Source organism: Falco naumanni, chromosome 8 (genome assembly GCF_017639655.2).
Source record: "Falco naumanni isolate bFalNau1 chromosome 8, bFalNau1.pat, whole genome shotgun sequence".
Lineage (NCBI taxonomy): Eukaryota > Metazoa > Chordata > Aves > Falconiformes > Falconidae > Falco > Falco naumanni.
Window position 1 is genome coordinate 23,517,716 of NC_054061.1, and position 25,984 is coordinate 23,543,699.

The window sequence follows — 25,984 nt, forward strand, 5'->3', positions numbered from 1 at the left end:
GAAGGCAATGGAAGGGGAGGAATGAATCTGTTTCTCTATCTTTACTGCAAAAAAATACCAGATATTGGAACTGCATCACTGGCCAAACCAATGCTGAGCTTTTGTACGAAGACTTGACTTCCTGGCTGAGATTTGTGTCCATGTACTGTCTCAGAATGATTTTTATTATTTTTTTTTAATGGTAAATTTTCAAAGCCCTGGAAATGCAGTTGATGGGAAGGTGACGGGCCAGCAGAGGGTGTGCATCTCACAGCTGCTGCTCCTGTTCCCCTAAAACCCGATGGAACAGCTCTCGGTGTTACTCCAGCGTTTATCTTCACATTAAGAAAACATAAAAATCAAAATGAAATTGTAAATGAGCTTCAATGTTGTTGCCTTAAGAACCTGCTGAAGAATGTACCACCATGTTTCAACAGTAGCCGCACCTAGAAGATCCCTTGCGAAGGGAGAAGGAAGAAGGTTAAGCCCAGTCTCCTCTTTTTGGTTGTCTCTGGTCAGTTTGCTTTTAGGAAGGTTGTGCCAGCCCAGCTCTGCAAGCGGCTGTGGTACATATTTGGAAACTTCTCTGATTAGAATATTTTTGTACATTTTTTTTATCTATTATTAAACCTTGTCTTCTAGTGTGTACTAGTATTTATTTCTAGCTTTAAACTTCTAGCGTGTACTACTATTTATTTCTAGTTTTAAATACTCTGTAAAACTTTGATGAATCATTACTGTTTCCGCATTGTTAAATTTGAGCAACATAATGCGCTCAGAAGAACTATTTGAAGACTAGTTGAGTTCAGCTTCCTTTTTGGTGGTTGGTTGTTTTGTTTTTTTTCCCTAATACATGACAGCTGTTATGAGTGCACAAATACCCAAAAGGTCCAATTTTCTTGCTAGGGTGGTTACATGATTCAGACTTTTTAAGATTGCTCTTTTGATATGGAAGTTAGTTTGAAATACAAAAACCTGTAGCCTGTTCTACTGAGATGGCCTTTGCAGGACATTCCGTACAGAGCATCTCAGTTTTGGTGGTGTCCCTGTGGTGTGAGGGGACTCCTCACCCACTTGCTTTCTTTAGGGCTCCCCGGGCCCTGCACCTCCCTGAGTTTGGTCAGGCAGGACTTGTGGTAGTTCCTTGTATCTAGTAGTGTGTTCAACATAAAAATCTGGGACGTTGCCAGTGGAAGCAGCTTTGTTCCAGGTTTCTCCCCAGTAGCAAGTGGCTTTGCTGAGCATGGCAGGACGGCCAGTAGTTGATGTGCCAACAACGTACAATCAGCGGAGACTTTAAATGGGATTTTTGTTAACTTTGTAAATTCACTTTCCAGGATTTCCATTGTAAAAAGCGTAGATAGTATAGTGGGTAGTGATGCCCGAGTGGAAAACAGACTAACAAAGGGTTTAGAGACCATGAGGGAAACTGAAATCATGTCTTAGGTGGGTTTGACACTGATGTAGCACTGGGATGCGGGAAGGTAGCGCAAGCTCGACTGCTTTAGTTTGACAGCTCACAGTGGTTTGCAGACACGTTAGAACTTATGTATGATATTTTGTTATTGCCTTGCATTTGCGTAACGAAAGAGTGTTTCTAAGTAAATATTACTTTTAAAAGGTTTGCCTTTATTTTTCCATTAAAAATAAAAAACCTGTAAATGTAAATTATTCTAATGGATTTTTTTTTTTGGTATTTCTTAATTAGATCTTACAAAAGAAACGCATCTTAAAATGCGGCTGCTTGCAGAACAATCCTCGCAAGGCACAATGTCGCTTTTTAAGGGAAACGAGTTTAAGGTTTGGGGTTTGTTTTTTTTTCCTCCTCTTTCATAGCCTTGCCTGTTTTTTCCCCCCTGCTGGCACGGTGGCACGCTGGTGGGAGGGCTGTGCCATACTCGCACAGGGCAGCAGCGAGCCTCCGTGCCTCGTGCCTGGCCAGCACTGCAGCGCCCTGAGCTCAAACTCTATTTCCACCGTGAAACGGAACAGATTTTGAGCAAGATCGATTATTTTTCAGTTTTAATGGTGTCTACGGCAGCGTTTAAATCTGACTTAGATTTGCTTTGCACAGCCTTCACGCAGCCCCCCCAGCCCGAATGGGCGTTTAGTCCCAGTCCCAGCTGGCAGTTGCCAGCACGCGGGGCGCTCTGTGCCCGCTCCCATCCCGAGCACCAGCAATTGTTAAACCCTTTGAAAAATTAAATCTGAATTTTGGTGAATGTAGGAAGTGGCTCTCTTTAAGTTCAGGACTTAAATATTTGTGCTGTTTGGGGTTTTTTTGGTGTGTGTACAAGGAACGGCCGATGGCCCCCCTTTTCCACAAAGGGGGTGGCATCTGCTGCAGCCACGCTCTGGCCCAGCAGCTCCTGCTGCAGCCGCTGCTCTCGGCTCTGCTGTAGCTCAGGGAAACCAAAGCTGCGAATTACCTGGGGAATTATTTTGGCGTCAGCGCTGTGCGTTAGTGGCTGGCAGCGGAGGTCGGGCAGTCAATGCCAGGACCCCTGTAAAGGCGGCCTGGGCTGGGGGGTGAGCGCTGCGGCGGGGGTGGAAGCGCTGCGGAGGTTCCCTTCCCCAACAGCCCCAAAGAATTACACTTTGCGGGGGACACACACCAAAGGATAGAAAAAAGGGCTGGGGCGAAGCCCCAGGGTGCATTTACAGTCACTGAGTGATCCGTGGACAAAAGCAAAGAGCGAGTAGTGGTAAAAACCACCCCGAAACCACCCCAGCACCCGGGCTCGTGCTCTGCCGCCAGCCCCCCGTGCTCACCTGCCAAATATCACCATTTGTGGAAAAAATGTAAAAGTGACAAAAAAAAGCCCCATATGGATTACTGTGTAGTAGTGTAAATAGTTTATTTGATCTTATGCCAGGAACAGATCAGGGAAGTAACATGAACTGCTTTTATAAAACACTTCTAATATTGCTAAGAAGCAGGTCTATTACTAGAAAAATATTAAAGAGAACATGCCAGTGTTATATTCTAGTTGTATGCTACTTTTTGTCTTCAATTAAAAAAATACCTTGGAGCTTAAGAACATGAGAGCTAGTGCTTTTAACCGTTTGCCTAATGATTGATTAAATTAATTGTCAAATTTTCTTACGCAGATTACTATGCCCTTCTGTCACTTCCAGTGAAGAACGAGGCGGTTTGGCATGTTCTCTTTAGCATGTCAGGTACACGGTGCTGTAAATGCAAGGAGGTGGCAGTTTTTAAACTTCCTGTAAATAGGTAAGCAGAGGTCAATGTGGTAACTTTGAGCCCCAAACTGTCCATTTAGTTAAATATAAAAACAAAAACTATAAGTTAAAATAACATTCAGATTGTATAGCACAGGCTGATGCTTTTTTTTTTTTAAACAATATTTACAATATTACCCAGAGGCTAAAGTGGGAATAAGAGAGAAGTGTAAAAACCATAAAAAACTGCACCAATTTTGTAGCAAAATATCTGTACATTTAAAAACAGATTATCATATAACTACACATTATCCAAGAAAAAAAAAATGGGACCTTCACCAGTGGTTCACATAAGCACAACATAAAAGAAAAAGAAATTCAGTGGTTAAATACTATACAATAAATTTTACAATTAACATATGGATGCAGTGAGACCAGGAAAGGTAAGTTGGAAGCAAAACGTAGCTTGGGAAGTACAAAGTTCTCGTCCATCCAGTTCTTCACTTCTGAGAAGATCGTGTACCCTGCCGCCACGGACTCGGCTTCGCCTTGCTGCTCTGGGATCTGGTGCAAACCAGCGGCGGGGAGAGGGGGGGGGCACGATGCTGCTAAAGGGGGTCTGGCGTCCCTTTTTATGCTTTACAAATGCGACACAACCTGTAACCTACCAGGATTTTTCAGGCCGGGCTTCCCTTGGCTAAACCGAACAATCCTTAGCAGGGAACCTGAGCTGGATTGTCCAAGGAACTCAGAGCCGGAGCGGGGTATTAATCCTACGGAGCAGGGCACAGGATGACTCCGCGCGAGTAACTGAACTGCAACGGTCCTCGGAATCCTAATACTGATTATTGAGATGTTAATACCTTAGTGCGAATTAATAAATACACTGTTATTCAAAAGCTGCCTCTAGCTGAAGAACATAGTACGTGCCTTGGCCACCCTCCTCCTTTTGTGCGCTGGCATTTGCCCCCCGGCACCCCGCGCTCGGCACGACCTCACGGGGAAGACGCGTGGTCGTTCGCTACGCGTCCTGTGATCACCGACGGACACGGTACCACATCCCAGCTACAGTGGTGTGGAGTCTGTGTGGTGGGAAAAGGTACGGGTCTCTTCTTGGAATTATTTCCACATTACATATAGAAAGCCCTTAAATGTATTCCTTTTTAATCTTTAAAAAGAAACCAAAAAAAACCCCAAACAACCCCAACCCAAAAAGCCACTAAGTGCAGCTGAAGCCAAGGTTAACCCCTTGGCGGACAGCACAGGAATGCATTTAAAAGCAGAGCACGTCCAAGTATTACCTGTTTACAACCAGTCGGGATGCGGGTCAGGTCCACAGGAGACCAGTCACTAACCTTTTATAGCATCAAACCAAACTAAACACCCAAAACAACACGTATTTTACATTTTGGTTAAAAATACTGAATAATGTATTGGTGTAAAAAGATACCCAATCAAATCAAGTCCTATTGCTTTGATTAATTTGAGCAGGTACTTCAATTATAGGCACTTGTTAGCTACGGTTGAGTGGAGAGCCCATCGCTGACATTCCTATGTGTTTTCTAGTTCTCGGAGCCCTTTAGAAGGTAAATTTGACTGTCCCCAAGGCTGTAAATGAGTGGCAGAACACAGAGTTCACACGGACACCGTATCACTCGAGCACCCCCTTTCCTTGACACCTGCAGGTCTCCAGCTCACATGGTTATTTCAGCACCGTTTGCAGAGCGCAAGTTCTGATCATCAAAGCGCCGCCTGACGCTTCTCCTCACCGCGTCGGCCCGTCGGTACGGCTGGTTTCTAAGATCTGCGGAGAGGAAAGCGGCGTTCGTCATCACGCAGGGCTCGCCCGCGCCCACCCACGCACACACACGCGCACACACGCGGTCTAGACAAGGAAGAAGTCCTGCTGGAAGCCAATCAAAGCAGCTTGTGTAGGAACAGGAGAAGGGATTTCACCCCAACGAGAGCAGAAGTGAGCAAATACTGACGTGCCCTTCTACTACGCACCCAAGCAGCAGGTAATACTGGTGAAATGCGCTGAAATGCTGGTGAAACTAAATGGAGTTATGCCGTCAAGTTAGTCTGAGCGGCTCCCGGCCCACGGGCTGCTCGTGTGCGGGGGTGTCAGCCAGGAAGGCAACGTCAGCTGAAATCAGTTTGCCTGACGTATGCCTTGCTCCCTCACGCAGCCTCTCAAACACTAGCGGGGGCCGAAGATTTTTTGAAGCGGGATGAAGCTCACCGGAGGTGTGTGACCCAGGGGACGATGGTGCAAGTGTTCAGCAACGCAAGGACGGCCCTAGGACCCCTGTACGCCCTCTGAGCTAACAGAGGGTGCCCTGGGAAAAAGCAGCTGGCACGCTGCGGCCGTCCTGCCCCACTGCCGCCATCTCGCCCGGCTGCAGAGATGCTTCGTTAGCCAAAGGCAGCAGAGAGGCCAAAACCCTCCGTCCTCCTCCTCGCCAGCAGCAAAGCCTGGCCCAACCCGCCCTGCTGCTGCTGCTGGGGAGGCAAGAGCTCGGGAGGGAGGAGGAGGGAATACCGAGCGTGCGCCGGGTGGAAGCATGGAGAAAGCCGGAGATGGACATGTTGATGGAAGGCTGTTCCATGCGTTACATGTGCTGTTCCATGTGTGGCTATGATAGAACAGGCACAACTGGAACACCAGACGGCTAATTCCAGTTAAAATACTTCTCACCTGGACAACAAATTTGCACTGGATCGGGCAAACCCTCCCTTGCATTTCCCGGATGACTTATGCCCTGGTTTAAGTACAGCTCCCCAGCTTCTCAGCTCTCGGCATACCCAGCGGACGGTGCCCATGCTGGGGGCTGCCCTCACCCACCTGGGCACGGGGAGCTGCCGGGTGTCCATCTCTCAGGCCCTGCTCAGTGGCCGTGGCAGGGCTGAGATGGGGCAGCAGGACCTCCAGGGGACTACGGGGCTGAAAACCGGGGGACGAGGCTGCCCGTCTCGGGCTAAACTTGGAAGAGGAAGGGCCAAAACAGAGAGAGTGTGAAGATGGTCACCAGCCAACAGCCTGTGGATCCGCTACGCCACAGAGGGTGAAAATAAATGGCCCCAGTCTCCACTGGCCTTTAGGCTCTCACCAGTATTACACTTAGCCACAACTACCAAGAGGCTGCCTGCCATACAGAGAGAGGAGGAAGCTAAGTAAAAAGTGATGCTTGCCAGCTCTGTGTATCCTCCACCACCGGTGTGCTAGAAGAAATCCTTACCCTCGAGTGAACATTTGGAAATTTAGTGATATTATTCTTCTTTAGGGCTAAACAGAAAAAAAAAAACAAAACAAAACAAAACAAAACACAAAATGATGGTTAAGTAAAAAAATGGGATGGAAAATGAAGAGCAAGTCAACTCAGCGTTCAAAACTCCCAGGCACGTTAGCCAACAGCAAGAGGGGGGAGGCCAAGGCTACGAGAGGGGGTTAGGCACGGAGAGGAAAGGACAGCAGGGCCACCCTCGCCTCTCGCTAACCAAATTCCAAGCTGCTTTGAAGATTGGCTCCAGGAAGATAATAACAGCAATTAACTCGAAAGAGCAAATAACCGTTGAGCTGATTATAGTTTGCAATTTTATTAGAAGCATATATAAAAATACATATCGCAGAAGTGAAACACTGTTGTCTTCTTAAGCCTCTGAGTCCTTAAGCCAAGACAACAGTGTTAACAGACATGCTGGGTTAAAGACGCCCTTCTCAGACTTTACACCACACGATGTAAATTGCTCAGTTCCATGTCAAGCTTCTCATTGTCGCAATTTCTGCGGCTCTGGCGCAGCGAAGCGTTCCCCCAGCGCTGCCCCTTCTCCCCTCCCCACCTGGTTCCTGCGCCGCTGCCGCCACCGAGCCCAGCCCCAGCGCTGCACAAAGTCCAAGCAAACTGGAGCTGGTTAGCGCTCCGTAAACATTTCTGATTTTACTTAGATAAAGTTGGCATGGAACTGAAAGAAGTTAAATATGGATGTGACCGAATGAGCAAAGGTTTTTAGGCGGTTCATCTTAATCCTGTATCTCACATGCAAGCATGCAGGTGCTGGTTAAAACGGCTAAAGCGCAACACTCCTCGCAGAGGACGTACGTTATTACAGACGACCCTTCCAAGGCAGAGAGCAAACCCCAAGAAAGTCCCACTTAGCTCATGCAGCCCGAGCCCGTAATTTTGCTTTGGCATACAGCTGACATGCACTTCACACAGGCAGATGACTGGCGTACAGAGAAGATCCGTAGGCCAGAAGAGGTGACATAGAAAAGCCAAGTGAACCGTCACTTTTTGACTGCATTTGATCTCCTCAGTCGTGTGAACTGTAGGAAACCTGCACCGAATCTACCGTGACTTCCACCACTTGCTGTTCTATGGCATTTGTCATGAAGGTGAGAGATGCCTTTGAAACGCAAGGATGGCCAAAAACATCAAGCGCAAAGTTGATGGGATGGAATAAAAAGTTACTGAAACACAAGAACATGCAACAGAGGTGACATAAATACAACAACTTCAGGTGGACGCTGGACATTACTATACACTCAACATTCACATGATCCTGGCTGAGATCCGTACAAATGGAGAAGTGTCAAAAATCTACAGCAACCTTTCTTTTTTCTAAGAGCATCAGATGTGAAAGAGGAATAGTTTTAGTAATGGAATTCCTCAGTGAGAACAGGTTCGCAGAAAAACCGAGAGCCCCGCTTGGCGGTTCGAGCGGTAAAGGGCACAGTCTTCAGCACTGCATGGGAATAACAGCCAAACAGACAAACAGAGCCGTGAGAAGCGGAGCTATCGCATTAGTACAGTGTTAGTGCTCGGTTACGGACACCCAGGGACGGTTTCGCACGTTCTGACCAGCTGTCTAACAGCCCTGCACCTGGGTAGGCGTCGAGAACAAGGCAGTTTTAAGTCTTTGAGTAAGTATTACTTATATTACATCATTTGCAGCGGGTTTGGGAGACTATTGCTAAACGCGCTCCAGAAAAGAGTGTGCTGTTAGACAGGGCTCTGCTCCAGATCAGCAGGGCTTCCCTGGGCACCTGATGAGGCACTATCCAATCAGAAATGACACTTTTGATCATTTCCATACCACTGACAGAGATCCCAGATTCAAGCAACCTCAGTCCCACCTGCCCTTCTGTGCCTTGACCTTCACTATGACGTGGTTTGAGGCCCACAGAGGCATCCCCGTAAGGGGGAATACTAGGCACAAGACCATAGGAAATGTTTGAGCCTGGCACTCCCTCCACTGGACTGTCTTTTGCATGTGGATGGTCTTCTGCCACACCATCTGTTTCTCCCACAGATCAGGAGAACCACTTTACCAATTAAACAAGCTTCCAGGAGTCTGAAGGAGTTGTAGTAGAAGCAGTAACAGATTAGATATTATAGCAACTCTGCCCTTTAAAGAACATTATCTTGGGAAGATATTAATCAAGGTTAAAAAGAGCTGTGAAAGCTTCAAGCGTTTCAGCCCTGTCATCTAGTTGGGCTTCACTTAGTGAGGGGTAGAACAACTCTTCTGCCCTCCTGCAGGAAAAACTTGTGTGAAAAACTTCCAGGAGCAGGAGCCAAGGAAATCCTGCCCAAAGACCTTTTCTGAGCTTCTGTGTAATGGAAACAAATGACTGTAGAGCCATCAAAGCGCTACAATGGTGTTCCTTCCACACCGCAGGTGAAGAACATGCAGTAAAATTGAAGTACTGCAATCAGAGCAGCTGTAGAGATTAAAAATTATTTGACTCCTGAGCAAAATGCAGTTTGGAAGGCGGCTCTTTTCAGCAGCAAATATCCGCACCAAACTCCTGGCTGTGTGTGACTACGACAGCGGGTTCTGCCCTGTCCCCAAAGCCCTAAGCTGGGGTCAGCGCAGACTGTGCCTACCAATCTGAGCAGCAGTAAAACCAGAAGCAGTTTAAGGTCATAAATCATTCAGGTTTGACTAAATGATTTGCTGTAACTGTGCAATAATGTGGTGCAATTACTGTTAGTACATTTTAATGAAAATGTAGGCTCTTAATAATGTTAAGCATCCATCATTCATTCCATTTATGGGGAAAAAAGGTTTCTGGGAAAGATCTGCACAGCATGCATATCCCCACCGGAGCATCTGCTGCAATCAGGCGCGGGACTGGCTACTCTAACGCTCAGCGAATGACTCCATCCGCACATGCCGACAGAGAAGAACAAAGAAACCGAGCACGTGTCCAAGGTCTGCGCACGGCATTGGCCGCGGACACGTAAAGGTAGGTCGCTGTGGTCTGTTTGTTATACACCATTAGCAAAAGTCTCTATACTTGTTTCATATCGTATAAACAATGTCCTAAGCTGTGCTCGAGTTACACTTGTTTAAGAAGCACATGAAGCACTTACAATAGCTACTAGGCAGGTACACATTCCTATCCCTTGTGAAAGGGCCTCCAAGATTACAGAACAAAAGGTGTTTACCTGTTATAATATCTTCAATAGCACCATCCTTCCCTTCGTACACATGCCTGTTATCCTTGACTTGCCGCCGTCTGAGCTCTGCAATCAGCTCTTGCTGCTGTCTCTTTGTTTTATGTGACGGAGACTGAAAGCAAAGAGGAGAGGGTTTGTCAGGACTGACCTCCAGCTATCCTGTTTCTTCCCAATTGTGAAACGTTGGCTGATCCCACTGGCAGCAACCAGCAAACAGTGACTGCCAGTTCTCTGCCCACTTTTGTAAAGACGAGGAAGATACACGTGTGCGATAAGCTCCCGTCCCATGGGGAGGACGTGCACAGTCTCACAAGCTAACCCGGCTGCCGAGCTGCTTTTCTTTCTAACACATGTAACCCACTTCCAAGCCTTTTCAGCACTTGGAACCGGAGCCCCAAGCTCCTACCTCTGAAAAGCATTAGGGGAACAAGGAGAACAGGCTTTCCTTCCGAGGAGAGTTTAGCCAATGGCAACATGGATGAGGTGACTTTCTGTATATTCAGTTTTTCTTAATTTCTCAGACTTCAAAAGTAGCAGAACCATACACCATAACCCTTTCAGCTTATTTCTGTTCTCTCCACCTAAGGAGAAAGCTTCCAGAGACTATTTCTAGGCAACTACAAATTGGGCAACTAAATTGCTTATACAGAGCTGAGGTTTCTGAACTATCAGGAAAAACACATGAACACGATGGCTCCTGCCTGTAAGACACATCTGTTTCATACCTTTTGGTCCTGTTGCTCCATCAATGCTTCTTGTTCCATAAGTTTTTCCATTAAGGCCTGTTCCTGCTTTTTTCTCAACTCATTCTCTTCTTCTGCTTGCTATTATATCACAAAAAACACAGGTTACAGCTTCCAACTGCTATAGGGAACCCAAACATTACAAACGAGTAACCCCGTCACCCGCTACCGCGGGGCTCTCTGAGGAAGCAAGCGGAGGTGCTGCAACGCAGTCTGCAAAAACTGGGCTGGGAAAGACCCTCCCAGGTCACACACACCATCCTCTCCCAGTCCCAGGAGACACATATTCAGGGTTTAAGGTGTAAGCTCAGCCACCCAGATGATTTCTGAGGATCCCTCCAGCGCCTTAAACAGCTGTGCTGCTGCTCAGCCCTGACAATAACCCCGGAACAGCTGCCTGTGCTGCCCCCACTGCTGGTGCTATGCTGTCGGGGTGGCTCACGCTGCCCCAGAGCTACAGGGAGCCACAAGCCAGAGTTTTGGGAGCCCGGAGCCACAGAGGTACCAGACTGGGCTCAGAAGGACAGAACAGAAGAGGAGGATGCTCCTGGTTACCTTGTAGGCCTTCACAAACCGGACAAACACTGGGAAAAAGACCGAAGGGGGTGTCGTCTTGGGATTCTCCCCGAAGTACTTCACAGCATCATCAAAGGCATCCTGCAAAAGGCACAGACTGACTGCGCTGCACGTACTTCAAGAGAAGCTCACCATCCCACGCTGCAGCATTCACTGTAAAGGGACTAGCTTTTGCCTGCACGTGACACCCTTGGCTCAGAGCAGCACATCTGCATCAGCACTTGAACTTGGGAACAGACACACAGCGCTGCTGCCCCTCTCCTTGCTGTGTGCACGTCCTTTGCAGTGACACGCTGCTCACCGTGTCACTCGCCTTCTCGCCAAACCCTGAGAAGAAAAAAAATACCTGGGCTATTTTGGCATCGTCCTGCAGTTTCTTCAGCTTCCCTTCGTTGTTCTGAATGAACTCCTTCAGCATCGTGTTGTGGTCATGCATGGTGTACTCGCGCTTCGTCAGGTCCAGGCCCCTCTGCAGCTCCTTCACGTCCAAGAGGACGTTTTCAAGAGACACTACGAAATAAAACAAAAACGCTGCATCACTCCCACTGTGCAAGTGTCCAGAGCCACAGTCTGAACGATTTCCCCACCGAGAAGAGCCCCCACAGCCCGTGCACGGTGTGCCGTGAAGTCCTTCGCATGGCACGCGTGCCACCACCGCTCACCAGGCACAGGAGGGTCACGGTACCTGCAGCAGCCTTCTCCACGTAATGAAGCTCGTTGTAGAAGAGGGACACGTGCTGGTACTTCTCCTTGACCACGTTAGAAATATAGTGCAGCAGAGTCTGCTTTCGGTCTGTTGACTTTGTTTCTAGGAGCTGGGGAGAAAAGGCAAAGAGGCTGCTTGGGTGGAGGGGCAGCAGGCTCTAAGCGAAGCGACTCGACTGGTGCTTCTCCAGCTGAGAGGGGTGGCTGTAAAAGCTCGTTTAATTGTTTAGCAGGTGGGTGTGGAGCTGTGGACTCCAGAGCTTCTGAAGACACGTGCCTTCTCCTAAGCAGCTCCCCCCAAAAAAGATAAGCAAAGCAAACTCATCCTGCCTGGCAGTGAGCGCCTTCCCTGCTGCTGCTCCGTCTTCACCGGCTGCAAAGCACCGACCGAGTGCCCCAGCAGCCCCTCGCCGCGCCCATGAACCGCGTTCCCACCGCTCCCCACGAGGCAGCTCCAGTTTACTTACCAGGTCTAAGCTCTGTAGCTTAAATCCATACACAGCTCCTCGTTTACTGCTGTTCATGTAGTTTCCAAGAGCCAAGATTATCTGCCAGGATGAAACAGAGTAGAGCACAGATTTTCAGGACAAACGCAAGGCACTTTAGGAAGCTCTGGAACGAGAGCCAGTAGGGCAGCATTCGCGTACAGCTCCGGCGTGTGTAAGGGGGGACACCAGTGAGTGATGGAGATATCGAACTTCTCTAAAATCAGACCTACCTCCAGTATCTTCTTAAGTTTTTGGGATGACTTTATTGAGACAGATGCAGCTATTATTGCGTGAAGTTGCTGCAGGTAAACACAGGAAGAGCTTTAGTTAATGCATGCCCAACGCAAGAATAAAATTAAGATCTACACACTCACATTCTGAAAAAAAACTCTTGTTTTTCATCCACACCACGAGCCCTGGCGTAAATGTTATCCTGCCCTGACACATCAGGATTGCAAACAGTTCATCTGCGCCGCGGATTTACCACACTCAGATGTGGCTGGGTAAAAGCGTATTTACATTTCAATCCTTGTGACTGTGGAAGATGCATCAGGCTGGACGGGACACACTTCAAAGAGCCCACGGACCAGCACTGGTAACACTCCCTAGCAGTCCAGGCTGCAAGGTGCAATACAAACAGCACCTGGGGTATCAGAGTCACTGATATATGAAAATACAGCCAGAAAACCACTTTTTAATTTGTGTGTTTCTCATTCTGTCCCTGTGAGAAGGCAAAACCACCTGCTGACTTTCAAACACTCTCTCCCATCTTAGAAAAATTAAAACCTCTATCATCTTTCCACCGACTGCCCCACACCAGCATGTGGCTGCAGGGCTCCCTGCAAGCTGGCCCGTGCCCTGCAGCTCTTGGGGGGAGGCTGGACCCCCCGGAATGCTGGCCCTGATCCTGCACAGCCACAGATCGCACTGCTGTCTCCGGGGCTAGCCCCTCGCTCACCGGGGTCAGCATCTGGATGCTTTCTGCAAAGTTGCCTATGAAGGCCATGATGGTCATCTTCTGCATTAGCCTCTCGATCTTGCTGAACTGCATCATGAACCGGTCTTCGTCCGACAGGTTCTCGATGGGTTTCCTTTCCCGCTCGTAGAGCCGCAGCACTTTCACTTCATTCTCAGTGGGCAGGAACCGCATGAGGCATTCCACAAAATCCACTGGCAACGTTTTCAGGTCAAACCTGCGCGATAGCGAACCACAAGCGGTGTTACGCCAGAGCCCTATGCAAAATGACGGAAATGTAAATGATGTGAGAAAGCTGCCAAAGGCAGCTCTGCCTCCTGCGCTGCTCGGCTACAGGTGAGCCTGAGCCAGGGAAGCAATGAGAAGCTATGAAGCAGCCGTGGCTACTCCAGCTCTTGTTGCCCTGGCTGGGGGGGGGGGGGGCACGGTCCTGCACACGGAGCCCCTGCACGTGAGGCTGCGAGCAAGGCTGCTCGGCTGGTGGCAACGGTGCTGCTGGGCACCCTGTCTCTGTTTCCAGAGACGTGGTCATTCCCCCCAAGCCCTCCATGGTCACACATTTTTATCAGCAAAGATAGGCGGGGAGGACCAAATGCCAGTTTTATTTAATTTGAGCCGGAGCCCCGTAAACCGCAACTGCTGAAGCTGCCTCCATCTGCAGCGGGTCTGGGTCCCCCTCCCCACCCAAACTAGGCTTGTGCATCCAGATTTTGAAGATTTTCCTTAACAGAGATGTTTGCCACGGCCGCCAAGTACCACCAAGTGCTTTGGGATGGGTTCGGATGAGCCCCAAGGAGCAGGTACACCTGTGTTCCGTCCCCGGGAGCTGCCGGCAAGGGTCCGTACCTGCGCGGGATGGCGTGTCGAGCCGCTCGCTGCACTCCTGTGGGGAGGGTCTGCCAGGCACCTCGGGCACTCCCGCATCGCACCGGGGTTCGGTACCACCTGGGGCCACCCCACAAACCTCATTCTATGCAAAACCCTTCCAGTGCTCTTAGACAAACTCGTGCTTTACAGAGCAAACTCAAATAGTTGCATCTTCCTGGCTTCAGAGGGATCTGTGCAACAGAAAGTACTGCGCAGATAGAACGAGAGGTGCAGCCTGTGACGGCATGCTGAGGGTATACAGGAATTGACTTCTTTAATAAAAGAAGTGTTAAATTGTTAAGCCTAAACAGTGATACAGTGACATAAACCTAAAGGTTTTTATTTTAGTTCAAGGGAATTTGATTTCTGGGAATTCAAAATGTTCCATCCTTACTCCTGGATTTTTTCCAGATGCAAAAACATTTGTATCAACTGCCAATTCAAAAAACCATTCCACTTACCAAAAAACACAGTAAATCCTGAACATGATTTCTTTGCTGACAAGTGTTTTACTTACACGTGAATAGCTTTGCATATTTCATCTGCCGTCTTTCCAGCTTTTCTTAAAGTAATGGCAAGATTTTTGGCCCTGTTGGCATCCAGTAATGTGACTTTGTTTGACCCTTTCTGAGTTATCTTTTGCTTGCTCGAAGTAAGATCAATAGCTGGACCTTGGGCTTTTGTTTTGAATATTTCTTCAAACTCATCCACATTTAAATCCTAAAAAGGAAAGAAAAAGATTTATCCCTCCCGCAGTGAAGACTAAAACCTCTGCTGCCTAGGACTGTGCCAGAACTGCAGTACGAGCCTTGCAGCGGCCGGGGCCACATCACAGTACTCTGATCGGGGGCTGCAGGATGCAACAACCAGGCGCTCCCGAGCTCGGGATCGGGAAAGCTGGCCTCCACCCCCCGCAGCCCCACGCATGCTCAAAAGTTCAGGAAAATACTCGTGTTAGCACTCGTGCTTTACGCAGCCATGTGCACCTCCAGGGCACAGGGAGCTGCGAGCCCTGCGTACCCAGCTCTGCCCCGTGCTGCCCCGGGCGCCGCTCCCTGCCACGCGGCTGCCCACCCACGCCTGACTCCTGCAGACCTGACCAGCGATTTTAGGCTGGGAAAAATGCATCTTCCTCATCTCGGGTGATGTGTTTTAAAGACAGGCACACAACAGGTATATACTTTTGTCCTGGTTTTAGCTGGGAAAGAGTTCATTTTCTTCTCAGTAGCTGGTGCAGTGCTGTGGTTTGGATTTGGTGAGAGAACAAAGTTGATAACGTGCTGATGTTTTTAGTTGTTTCTGGGTGATGTTTATACCAAGTCAAGGACTTCTCAGTTCCTTGGGCCCTGCCAGCGAGAGGGATGGAGGGGCACAGAAAACTGGGAGGGGACATGGCCAGGACAGAGGACCCAAGCTACCCAAAGAGGTATTCCATACCATATGGCATCATGCTGAGTATATAAACTGGGGGAGGAAGAAGGAAGGGGGGGACATCTGGCATTGTGGCGTTTGTCTTCCCGAGTAACCGTGTGATGGAGCCCTGCTGCCCTGGGCATGGCCGAACGCCTGCCTGCCCGTGGGAAGTGGGGAATGAATCCCTGGCTTTGCTGTGCTTGTGTGCGCGGCTTTTGCTTTACCTATTAAATGGTTCTTATCTCAGCCCTGGAGTTTGACATTCCTTTCTGATCCTCCTCCCCATCCCTGTGGGTGAGGGGGGGTGAGTGAGCTGCAGCATGGTACCTGGTTACCGGCTGGGGTTAAACCATGACAACCCTTTACAACCGATACTACCAGCTGCCACCCCCCCTTCTCACCTGAGGCACTCTCACCAACCTGCTGGGTACTGGGACCACTGGGTGAGCCCTTTGCCACATCAGCACCTGTGCCCTACCCCTGCGAAGGCCGACACGCGCTGGTGTTACGGACAGAGGCGGGAGGCAGAAGGCAGCAAGCAGCACTCATACCTCCAGGATCCTTTCGTCATCTATTTCGTTGAAGACCGTCCCATTGATCTGGTTGGGTTTGAGGGCGACCCAGTTGAAGACCGGCATGCGGAACTTGGTCTTGATCGGTTTCTTGATTTTCACAGCTAAAGACACCAGAGGAGAGGAAATGACAAATTCCCCCATCACTGACAAAACACCCCGCATGCCCAGACTGCAGCTTTCGAGTCGGCATTTCAGCACTGGAGGTAGAACTGGCCAGAGCTAAATCATCACACTGGGAAGCCTGGAAGGATCCTGCTGCCTCAACAGGCACGGCGTGCTGGGAGGCTGCCATCCACCCCCTGCTGCTTCAGCCCCAGCCTCCGCAGGACTGGACTAAGTGCCAGAGGCTGTGAAAACTTCACTGAAGGAAATGTGCTATGACTTTATTACCGCATGTTGTCTGGATTGATTTAAAAGCCCAGGCTATTTTTAAACGTTATAGAAAATGGAGAGAGTGGTCGAATTTAACCCTCTCCTGCTCATGGCAGAGCCCACCCCCGTGCGAGCTGATGCACAGCTGATCTGTGGTCTGTGTCACAAAACTCAATGCAGAACAGGTAACAAGAAAGAAAAAAAGCCCCTTTCCCAAGGTTTTGGCATGGGGAGCGACCCCTCCCACCGCCTGCTGCAGTGGGGCAGTGCTGCTTCTCACCACGCTTGTCTTTTAAAGCAAAAGGGGGTGGGCTGCAGCACACGTGAGCTTTAACATGGTGCAAATAACAGGTTTAATCTTCTGGCACGGTGCAGAAGCAGTTAACGACTTAGTAACTTAGAGAAGCTTTGAAAATGAAGACCGAGTCCTACTCTCATTAATCTGTGAACAGAGTACAAGAAAGCAACACTGGAGCAAAGAAAACACTTTTCTATTTCTATTCCTATTCCTAACAGATCTGGAAGGTACATGAATAATTTTGGTAATTCAGGTCTCATTTCTTTGTATCTTGATGTAAACACGATTTTGTAGCAACTAACAACTTCAGGATGTTCGTTAAAGCAATCAGTCAACGTTTTGCTCCTGAATTACCTAGAAAATGAACCGTTTCTTTCAAGCTGCAAACATTAAACAGAGACCCTGGTCCTTCCACTCCAGTGCTGGAAAAAAAGAGCCACGCAGGCTGCAGTGGCGGTCAGCGGCAAAGGCGTGCAGGGGACAGCCCCTGCTCCCCCAGCCGAGGACAGATCACGTTTGGTTTCATTCTGTCCCGTGTTTGCTCCCGACTCCTGCCAGCCCTGCATCTGTAGCAGGAGCAATCCTCCTAAATATTCAATGCTCTGAAGATATACTAGCCTTTTTTTCCCCTCCGTTTCAGAAGATGGCTGTTTTCCCAGGTTGCAAAGCACTTGAGCAAATAATTATTTTACTTTCCCATAACGATTCTGTATGTATGTTTTTGCCAGGACAGAGACAACCTTTTTGAGGGGACAGTCCTGCTGTGCACCGGAGCTGGGTGAAGGCAAAAACATTTCTCTTGCTTTGTCATTCCACTTTAAAAACCAAGAATCGAGTTGTGTGTCCATGCCCCTTTCAGGCTTGTGCTCATTTTGCAGGGACATCGCAAAGAATAAATTACTGGCAAGAGTATTTGCTTGAAACAAAGAACCGTAAGTGAATAACAGGGAACATACACAACATTCAGCTGTGTATTTTAAGAATTGTATTGGTTACTTCAAAATAATTCCTAAAATAAATAGCTTTTTCCATCTGAAACATCCATGAAAAAGAATTTTCCCATTTGTGCCTAGAGGAGAACAGATTATTAACTGCTCCTGGGTTATTTCAGGATAGGAAAGGAAGCTAACTGTCTCATGGGCCGGTTCCTGATGTAGCTCATCAAAATCTCTCAGAATTTCCCTTGCTCCTCCATTACAGAGCCCTGGCAAGGTGACGTTCCTGGGAGTCGTGTCACTGCCAGCAGCCCCGTGGGGACGTGTCACTGCCAGCAGACCCCGCAGAGGGGACCGGCAGCCGGCGGGAGCTGCCGCAGCCCAGCACTGGGCCTCACTGGGAGAAGCCCATCCTCGGTGCAGCCAGTGCCGGGAGCATGGCTTGAGGATGGCTCAGGATCTTAATTACTCGCTGAAGTGCTTTGCTGAATCAGGGCCTTCTGTGTGCCAAATCCCGATGGCTGACAGCACCCCCAAAGCTACAGCATGCTCCAGCCACAGGTCCCTGCACCAGCCCTCCGCTCCCCACCGCCCTCCCATCACCCGCACGAGTCCACGGGCACACACAGGGGCACAGCACAGAGGGAAACGTGGAGAGGTAGGTGAATACTTAGCAGAAAGCAACCTACAGAAGAGCTTGATTGGCCCATCTTACCAGGAAGCAGAAAGAACAGAGAAAAGAACGTTAGCAATGGTCAGAAAAGCAAAATTTGTTATTTCACTGACTCCCCTCTGACCCGGCAGGTTCCTGCCCTGAGAAACGCTCCCTTCTGCACAGCCACTGTAAGAAAAGGCACTTTCCCTCTCCTACCCCCCTGAAGAATGAAACACCCACCCCAGCTGGCTGGGGGCACCTCTCCCAAGCACTGGTGCAGGGGGCTCAGTGCAGGGGACTTGCCCCGCCGTCGGTGGGCTCAGCGCCGCCCCGGGCAGAAGCAGGGCTTGCTCCGCCACCCCCCCCCCAGCGAGCACTGCCAGGGTGCCAGGCCGAGGCACCGGGGTCTGGGCACAAGCCCAGGGGCTCACGGCAGCCCCCCTGCCCCCGGCAGCCCTCCAAGCACCACCACGGCCACATCCAGCCCTGCCACCGCTCCGCACCACGCACTGCAGGACCCCTGCCTGCCCTGCCAAACCCACGGTGAGGGATCAGCCCCAGCCTCAGCCTGTGTCCTGCCTTTTCTGCCTTTTTTTGTTGTAATAACCCTCCAGTTCCATGACACTTTGCACTTCTGGAGGAAACTTTAAAGGCTGGAATACTTTATCGGTCTTCAAAAAAAAAAAAAAAGCTATTAATCAGAGCTCCTTGGTCCCTCTTTCTGGACTCAATGTGCTCTTGAGATTTCCTGGGGAGGGGGCATGGTGTTATACCAGTTAGCACTCACTTGTTGCCTGAGATGCTTGGCACACGTCAGAGAGCATATAAAGCCGTGATTAAAGGCTGTCAGTAAATTTTTCTTCCTTCCAAAAAAATTACAGAAAGTTTGCCTTCTCTTTGCACAGATATTTCTTCATGGTTTCTTTCAAAACCGTATTTTGTTTGCTTAAAGCCAAAAATGGTCCGTTTGAAAAATATTTTTGGCAGTAGCTTTAGTTTCACTGAAGAAGCCACCTCATCCAGACCAAACCAAAACCATTCGATTGATAAATGCTCTTTCCCTTCATAAGCCCCTCTGGGTGTAATACCCGTGAGAGGTAATGGGTGTGATTTAGGTGACTAACGAAGTCCCACCTCGGTAGCCCAGCGCTCTAGCTGGCGTGCCCTGACCTTGCCTCTGCTTGCCCTGCCAGCGACCAGCACAGCTGGGAGACACGCGGGTGTTTTACCTGCGAGCCCTGAGTTGAACACCACGGTGGGAGAGGCTGTCCCAGGCAGGGGGGGTGCCGACGGCGGGGGTGGGGGAGGCAGTGGAGCCGCAGGAGCCATCTCCAAAGATGGGCCTGGGAGAGGAGGCGGCGGTGGCGGCGGAGGCGGGGGTGGCGGTGGCGGTGGAGGCGGCATCGGCACAGAAACAGGACCATTTTGCACTACAAAATCAAGGAAAAACAAGGTATTACCATGAACACGGACTGAAATATCACAAGCACATGCAGAAAACGTCACAACACCCACCTTACCCCCACTATACACCTCTCCACTGCTATATTTGCCCAAGCATTTGTTGGACCCCTCACCAAAGTACTTCTGTGCATTAACATGGGAGAAAACTACCCTGATGAAGGAAGAGAGTATATTTTCCTGTCAACTGAAGGGCTCGGGAATGGATCAGACAAACATGGGAGCCACCCAGAGAATGAGTGCAAGCACAGCTGGGGACCTCAGCACCCTCGGCTGCTGCAAGGTGCCACAACCTGCAGGCTCACTACAACTGAAGGCAGTTTTGTCAGGCTGCTGTGACTGTCCCCAGCACAACAAACTCCACCTCCAGCCCCCAGCCAGCCCAAGTCTCTGGGACAGAACGCTTCTCACCTGCCTCTGATGCCGCTGCTAAGGCGGGTAGTGGTGGTGGAGGTGGTGGCAATGGTACTGAAGATGCAGCTCCAGCAACCGGTGCGACACACGTTCCAGACACAGCCTCTGACCCTGCTGGTACCATCCCAGAGGCCAGAGCAACAGGGAGGATAGCAATGTCACCATCACCTTTCTTCTGGATCTTAATGGTTCCCTGCTTCTCCAGTTCATGGATCTTTTTCTCCAGCGTTGACTGTCGTTGGATGGCTTCTTCTTTTTCTTTCACCATTTTTCTCAAGGTGTGAACCTGAGTATTTGCATCTTTGTAGATTTCCTGAGAATGCAGCAGAAGCAAAGCATTTGCACTGGTGAAACAGAATACCAATGCCAGAAACAGAAGAGCCTGACATGGTCTGGTCACTGCACCAGGCTCTAAATAACAGTGAGCTCTGATGCCAACCGTATGCCTTCACTGGTGAGGAAGAATTCATTTCGTGTTTTTTCCCCAAGGCAGCAGCATGTACAGTACTGAGTCCTTGGAGCAATCTCACCTGTGGGCACCGACACCTGGGGGTGCAGAACTTCTCATCATCACTTTTTCATGATGCCTCTTATTTTTTCTTACACTGGTCTTAAATATGTAGTGTTGGCACGCTACTTGATTTCAACAGATTATCTGACACCTCGCTGGTGGCTCTGGCTATGAGCAAACGTTGGACCACAGGGGGAAGCAGGAACGGAGCTCCTGATCTAGAGGGGAAACTGTACCTCCACGTACCCAGGGCAGACCCTCCAAAGGAACCCTGAAAGCAGCCACCCTTTTCGATGACGTTTTAGGCTGAAGTTAGTTAATATTAATTTTTTTTATTAAGTTTGTACACCATGAAGTACCAAGTGAGGGTTGTGCACAGAAAGCTGGCTGTGCCTGACAGCACAGACACAGGGCACTTGCTCCTGCCCCGAAGGACACCAGGTCTACCTCCAGTGCTCCTCTGCAGCCAACCACACGGACAAAGCTCCCAACAGAAATGCTACAGACCTGAGCAGCCTCACTCACTGATTTGCTGGCGTGTTCAGAGTTTTATGTCCATCTTTGAGAACACACACAAGTAATTTTACTTGAAATCTACCCTAGGTTCAAAATTAGGAAGCTAACGAAGACACTTGTCCCAGAGCTGTTACCTCCCATGCACCAAGCACACCGGAGATCGCTCCCGTGACACGTGGCATCCAGCCCAAGCTTTCCCATTGCACTTACCCGAATCACATCCAGTTCTTTGTTTCTTTGCATAAGTTGTTTTTCCAGTTCCACAATCTTTGCCATGGCTTCATTCTCTGTATCTTGGAGTTTTTCCGATAACTATCATTCAAAAAAGAAATAGATTATGTATGTCGGTAACAGTAGTTTTCCCAACCAAAATGTTGAGAATGTGTGTTGGAGCAATGGTACGTGGTACATCACTGATATTCTACCAAACCCTGAAGTCTCCTTTGGGAAAAAGAAGGGTTCCTGCACTAAGTGTCCCCTCTGACGACGAACGTTATCCTTCAGCTATGACCAGCAGGAACGTGGCCGGACTGTAGCGCTGAACCTGTCCAGGTAAGACAGCCCCCTCTACAATAAAGCACTTTGAATGCAGCTATATTCATACACCCTGAGTCCAATCTGAAACCCCCAAACCCCCCAGAATACCACAATGGCACTATTGCAAAATCACGAGATGCTGAAATGACGGAACCTATAAATGTCACCTCTCACAATGAGGCTAACTTGATCAGTAATGAATGAAAGAGTTTATTTTTTGTTTCCTCCATTGTCTCCCGATTTATTGTTATTTTTTGCCAGCCCCATGAACCCGAGATCTGAAAGCTCCACAGTTTTTGTTGGCTTTTTCCATCACCACCAATGATGCCGACTCAGGAGAGGCTGCAGAGGTGGCACTGGTGGCTGTGTTTTGGAGATAAAACTTCTGAGATACTATTATTAGTATTTCTGTCAACACACAACAGAAAATTATGTTCATACTCCTGGGATGAGCCTGGTTTATGTAACAAGGGATCAGAAGCAAGCCCTTAAAAATTTGCCACCAGAGTAAACTGTTAAGTTTCTAGCCAGCTAAAAGGAGCAAATCTGCAAAGCAAACTATGACCTTTCTACTGAATCACTTGTCTCTAGCAGAAAAGGCAAATAAAAAATAAAAAAATTAAAATTTGCCCCCTCAAAGGGGCAAATACTACACAGCAAGGTGTTTTAAGAACATATTCATCCTAAGGGATGGCAGTATGGGAAGCATAATGACCCTTTAATGATTATTTTTTAAAATATGGAAATATATTTTGATTTTAAAAAAGCCAAGTTATGTTCTCTGGACTAAAGTAATTGACACCAAGAAGGTACAGGACAGAAAAGCAGAGAGCAAACTCTGAACTGAGCGAACCCTGAATACCTGCACAGCACTATTTTCCAGTCGCATCCCTCTTGAGCCCAGTACTGTGTTTTAAGACACAGATGGGATGGTTATCTGCTCTATTTACCGGTATTGCATTGCTAGGTAATTTGCAGTTTCTATGTAAATGAGCTTTCCCAGCTCATAAGATACCTCTGTGCAGAGGTTCTGTTCGCCAAGTGACTCCACCTGGAACCACAGCTGAACTGAAGCTGACACCCCCAAGGCTGCAAACCTGCCGTGCCAGGGACCTGGGGGTGCTCAGCTGGCCCCCAGCACGGGGCGGGGGGAGGGGGGGCGTCCCCTCCCAGCTCACCGCAACTTTCAGGGGATGAACTGGCTGCTGGTATTGAGGTGTGCAAGCACTGCAGCGGTGCCCATGTAAGAAGTCGGGTGGGCAGGCACTGCGCAGCACCGGCCAAACCGTCCCTCGATATACACGAAAACGCGCGTCAAACCCCACGTTAACGAGGCAATGCTGCTCTTTTGTAAGAAGCTGGGGGTTGTGTCAGATAGGGGAGTAAATAAAATGACAGAACAAGACGTTTTCTCATCCGGTCAATAAGCAGCTTATGAACAAATCTTTGTAGCAAGTGGAGCAACTGTTAATTAGAACACGCAGAATATGAAGATCAAAATATAGCATAAAAGCACCCAGGAAGTTTACCTGCCTGCAATCTCCCAAATTCCTTTGTATGCCAAGTATCTGCTTATTCCCCCAATACAGAAGGACAGTCGTCCTAAGGCTTTTTCTAAGCAAACCTCACCCCAAAGGCTGCAGCCTAAATCCCGAAGCGGGCAGCAGCGAAGCCCAAGCGTGGGGGCAGGGGGGGGCTCTGAGCTACCCCACAGACAAGGTGACAAAGCGCGGTACTAACGTGAGAAATGTTTTCTTCCAGTTCTTCAACTCTTTCCAGGGCTGCATTCTTGGTTTCAGCATCCTCCAGTAAAGCTCCCACATCAAACACGTTATCCAGGTAAGCTTGGATCTGCACCTGCAGTTTGTCGCTCTCCGTGTGTTTCAGTTTCTGTGAACCCAAGCAGAGGAGGCATCGCTCAGCACAGGGCAGCGAATGGGGTGGGAGGGTGCTGGGAGCCCAGGCCACTTCCCTCACCCAGGAAAAACCTCGCCCTTTAATGTTAGCCGGGGTCATAAATGATCGTCATTTTCTAAGACCAAACATCCAGAGCTTCCAGCTAAAGCCAAGCGGCACCTTTACCCGCTGGTACTATGGACACTAAGCCTGCTGCCCTCTGTGCTTGCTCCTTGCCCACGGCCAGCTCTGAATGCTGGGGACGGTGCGAGCCCAGTGAGCTGGGTGGCTGCTGCACGTGGTGGCCACCAGCCCAGTGGCCAGCAGGCAGAGGTGAGGCCTGTGTTTGGGCTGAAAGCAGCCATGCGGCCTGGAGCAAACCTTCTGATTGCTCTCACTGACCCGGCGCTGGGTTTGCTGTGTTCAGAACGCAGGCTTTATCTCCAAAGACAACATCAGAGCTCTGCCTGTTCCCGACACTGCAGGGTCTGTGCCACCTGGGGACCCCGAACAGACCCGTGCTCGGTACCACCACGTACAAATGCCTCTTGCAGACAGCAAGAAACCTCTCCCTGGCTGCTGCTGAGCAAAGTCAGCAGGGACAAATCAATCCCCGCCGACACCAACCCTGTTTTCACAGGTTGGTGAAAAAAAACCCCACAACCCTGTTTGTGTGCCCCCAAGGGCAAGGACAGGGAGAGAAAAATACAGGAGGGGAAATATTGTTTCTGAAAGACAGCGTTTCCCAGAGGACACAGAGAACACCTCGCTGTCAGGAGGATGCTCAAAGGAGGATTTTTCACGCAGGGACAGGGGGGTCCTGGCAGCACCGGAGCCGGGGCCGACGCGAGGCCAGCAGCCTGCAGCTGGAGGCCAGCAACGTGGCACGGGCGAGGACAGCTGCGGTTCATCCTTCCTTTGTCATAAGGCAAAGCCACCAATTTAGCTGCCGGTCTGTAATTGCAGTTAGCTGCAGCCGCTCTGCTTCGGCAGGGGCAGCTCCAGCCCACAGCCCCGGCAGCAGCCCAGGCACTGCATTTTTAGCAGAGACAATGGGACAAGCCTGCTGTGCCCTCCCAAAAGCGCTTGGGTGAGGGGGTTTGAGGATGTTTAGGGCTAGGCTGGGCAGTGGCAGAGCTGGGGGACATGGTGGGGACCCACCGTGGCGGCAGACAGCCCCAGCACGGGGAGCAGACCCACGCTGCGAGGTGCTGGAGACCCAGGGCCATACTCACGTCCAAGTACTCGTCCAGACCAAGCTTCGTAAATTCGTACTGCAGGTGGACTCTGAAGTTCATGTCCTCCACCGAGTGGACAACGATGTTGATGAACTGCATGCAGGCCACCTGCAGGGAGAAGGGCTGCACGTGAGAGGCAGCGGCACGGCCCTGGCTGTCCCCGAAAGCCCCAGGAGCCGGGTCAGAGCCGGCTCTCCCGGGGCCCCAGGGGTCAGACACAGCGAGTGACCCCAATCCTGGTGCTTACTACAAGGAGAAACCATGACCTGCTATTCTGCAGCTTTATTTTTCCAAGCCGGTGCTGGATTTGGGCTTACAGGGCGTTTGTCTGCTGCGATAAAGGGAAGCATGGGTTCCAGAAATTAAGTCATGTCTGCAGAGTCTACCTTTGCTGCGTGCCGGTGAACACAAACGCTTTCCACGCCAGCGCACACGGCCAGACATTGTACAAGCGCCGCACAAGCTCTTAAGTAAACAATGCCGTTCCTGAAATGGCCTGTAAAAGTGAGATTAATTTTGCAACTGGAACCCCTAGCTTAGGAAACGGGACTTTCACAAAAGGCGCTTTGTCGTTTGCAGAAAGCGTATTTCCAAAGCTGTGGTTTGGTAACTGAACGAGGGACCAGATCATAGGCGCTGGCATCCAAACACATCCTGACACAGTGAAGGGATGGACAAGGCTCCCAAGTGGGTCACAAGCGGCACAAGCAGTGGGGAAAACCTCCTGCAACGCGGCAGGAATCAGGCTACAAACCCCAAAAGGTTTGCCCTTCACTGGAGTGTAAGGCATGGCCAAATCCTGCTCCGCACAAGTACCCCCAGCCCTCTTTCAGCTCACAGATGATCACGTGGGTTACCCTCCAAGCTGCTTTAAGAGATGGTTTGCCCAGTCCCTGGCTGGGCTTCTCAAGGGCACAACTCCACCCTGCTAGCAACACTGCAGCAGCACCAACACCAGCCTCTCAACATTACTGCGATACTTCCCAGACTTCTAGACCAAACCTGAAAAGATAAAATCAAAGCAACCTGATTTTCCTTGGATGCTTTTCCTGCAGGAGACCCCACATCCCTGGGTCATTTTGTGGGAAGAAAGAACTGAAGGCCACTCGCCGGATCACCCATTCGCTACAGGAAATCGGCCAGTTCTCTGCGATCTGTTGTAGAGCCCAGAAGATGAACTCG

At 49.7% G+C, this 25,984-nt stretch overlaps 1 protein-coding gene across 11 annotated transcripts in view; it reads right to left on the reverse strand.

Annotated features, from left to right (window-relative positions):
• Positions 1 to 2,820: 2,820 nt before the first annotated feature.
• The window catches only part of FMNL2 (formin like 2), a 152,702-nt gene continuing 129,538 nt past the window's right edge, over positions 2,821 to 25,984 (reverse strand). For 2 of the 11 annotated variants that reach the window (XM_040604054.1, XM_040604061.1), the window contains 17 exons: positions 24,800 to 24,910; positions 23,409 to 23,558; positions 21,342 to 21,443; positions 20,102 to 20,417; positions 19,459 to 19,659; positions 18,264 to 18,284; positions 15,946 to 16,070; positions 14,499 to 14,701; positions 13,097 to 13,331; positions 12,369 to 12,437; positions 12,118 to 12,198; positions 11,631 to 11,760; positions 11,292 to 11,455; positions 10,925 to 11,026; positions 10,352 to 10,450; positions 9,615 to 9,738; positions 2,821 to 4,966 (listed from right to left, as the gene is read on the reverse strand). In XM_040604054.1, the coding sequence (XP_040459988.1) occupies positions 4,857 to 4,966; positions 9,615 to 9,738; positions 10,352 to 10,450; positions 10,925 to 11,026; positions 11,292 to 11,455; positions 11,631 to 11,760; positions 12,118 to 12,198; positions 12,369 to 12,437; positions 13,097 to 13,331; positions 14,499 to 14,701; positions 15,946 to 16,070; positions 18,264 to 18,284; positions 19,459 to 19,659; positions 20,102 to 20,417; positions 21,342 to 21,443; positions 23,409 to 23,558; positions 24,800 to 24,910 (2,343 nt within the window). In that variant the 3' untranslated portion in view covers positions 2,821 to 4,856. Of the gene's footprint in view, positions 4,967 to 6,354; positions 6,449 to 7,770; positions 7,906 to 9,614; positions 9,739 to 10,351; positions 10,451 to 10,924; positions 11,027 to 11,291; positions 11,456 to 11,630; positions 11,761 to 12,117; positions 12,199 to 12,368; positions 12,438 to 13,096; positions 13,332 to 14,498; positions 14,702 to 15,945; positions 16,071 to 18,263; positions 18,285 to 19,458; positions 19,660 to 20,101; positions 20,418 to 21,341; positions 21,444 to 23,408; positions 23,559 to 24,799; positions 24,911 to 25,984 lie in introns of all 11 variants that reach the window. The other 9 variants (XM_040604060.1, XM_040604064.1, XM_040604058.1 and 6 more) reach the window with 7 other exon arrangements.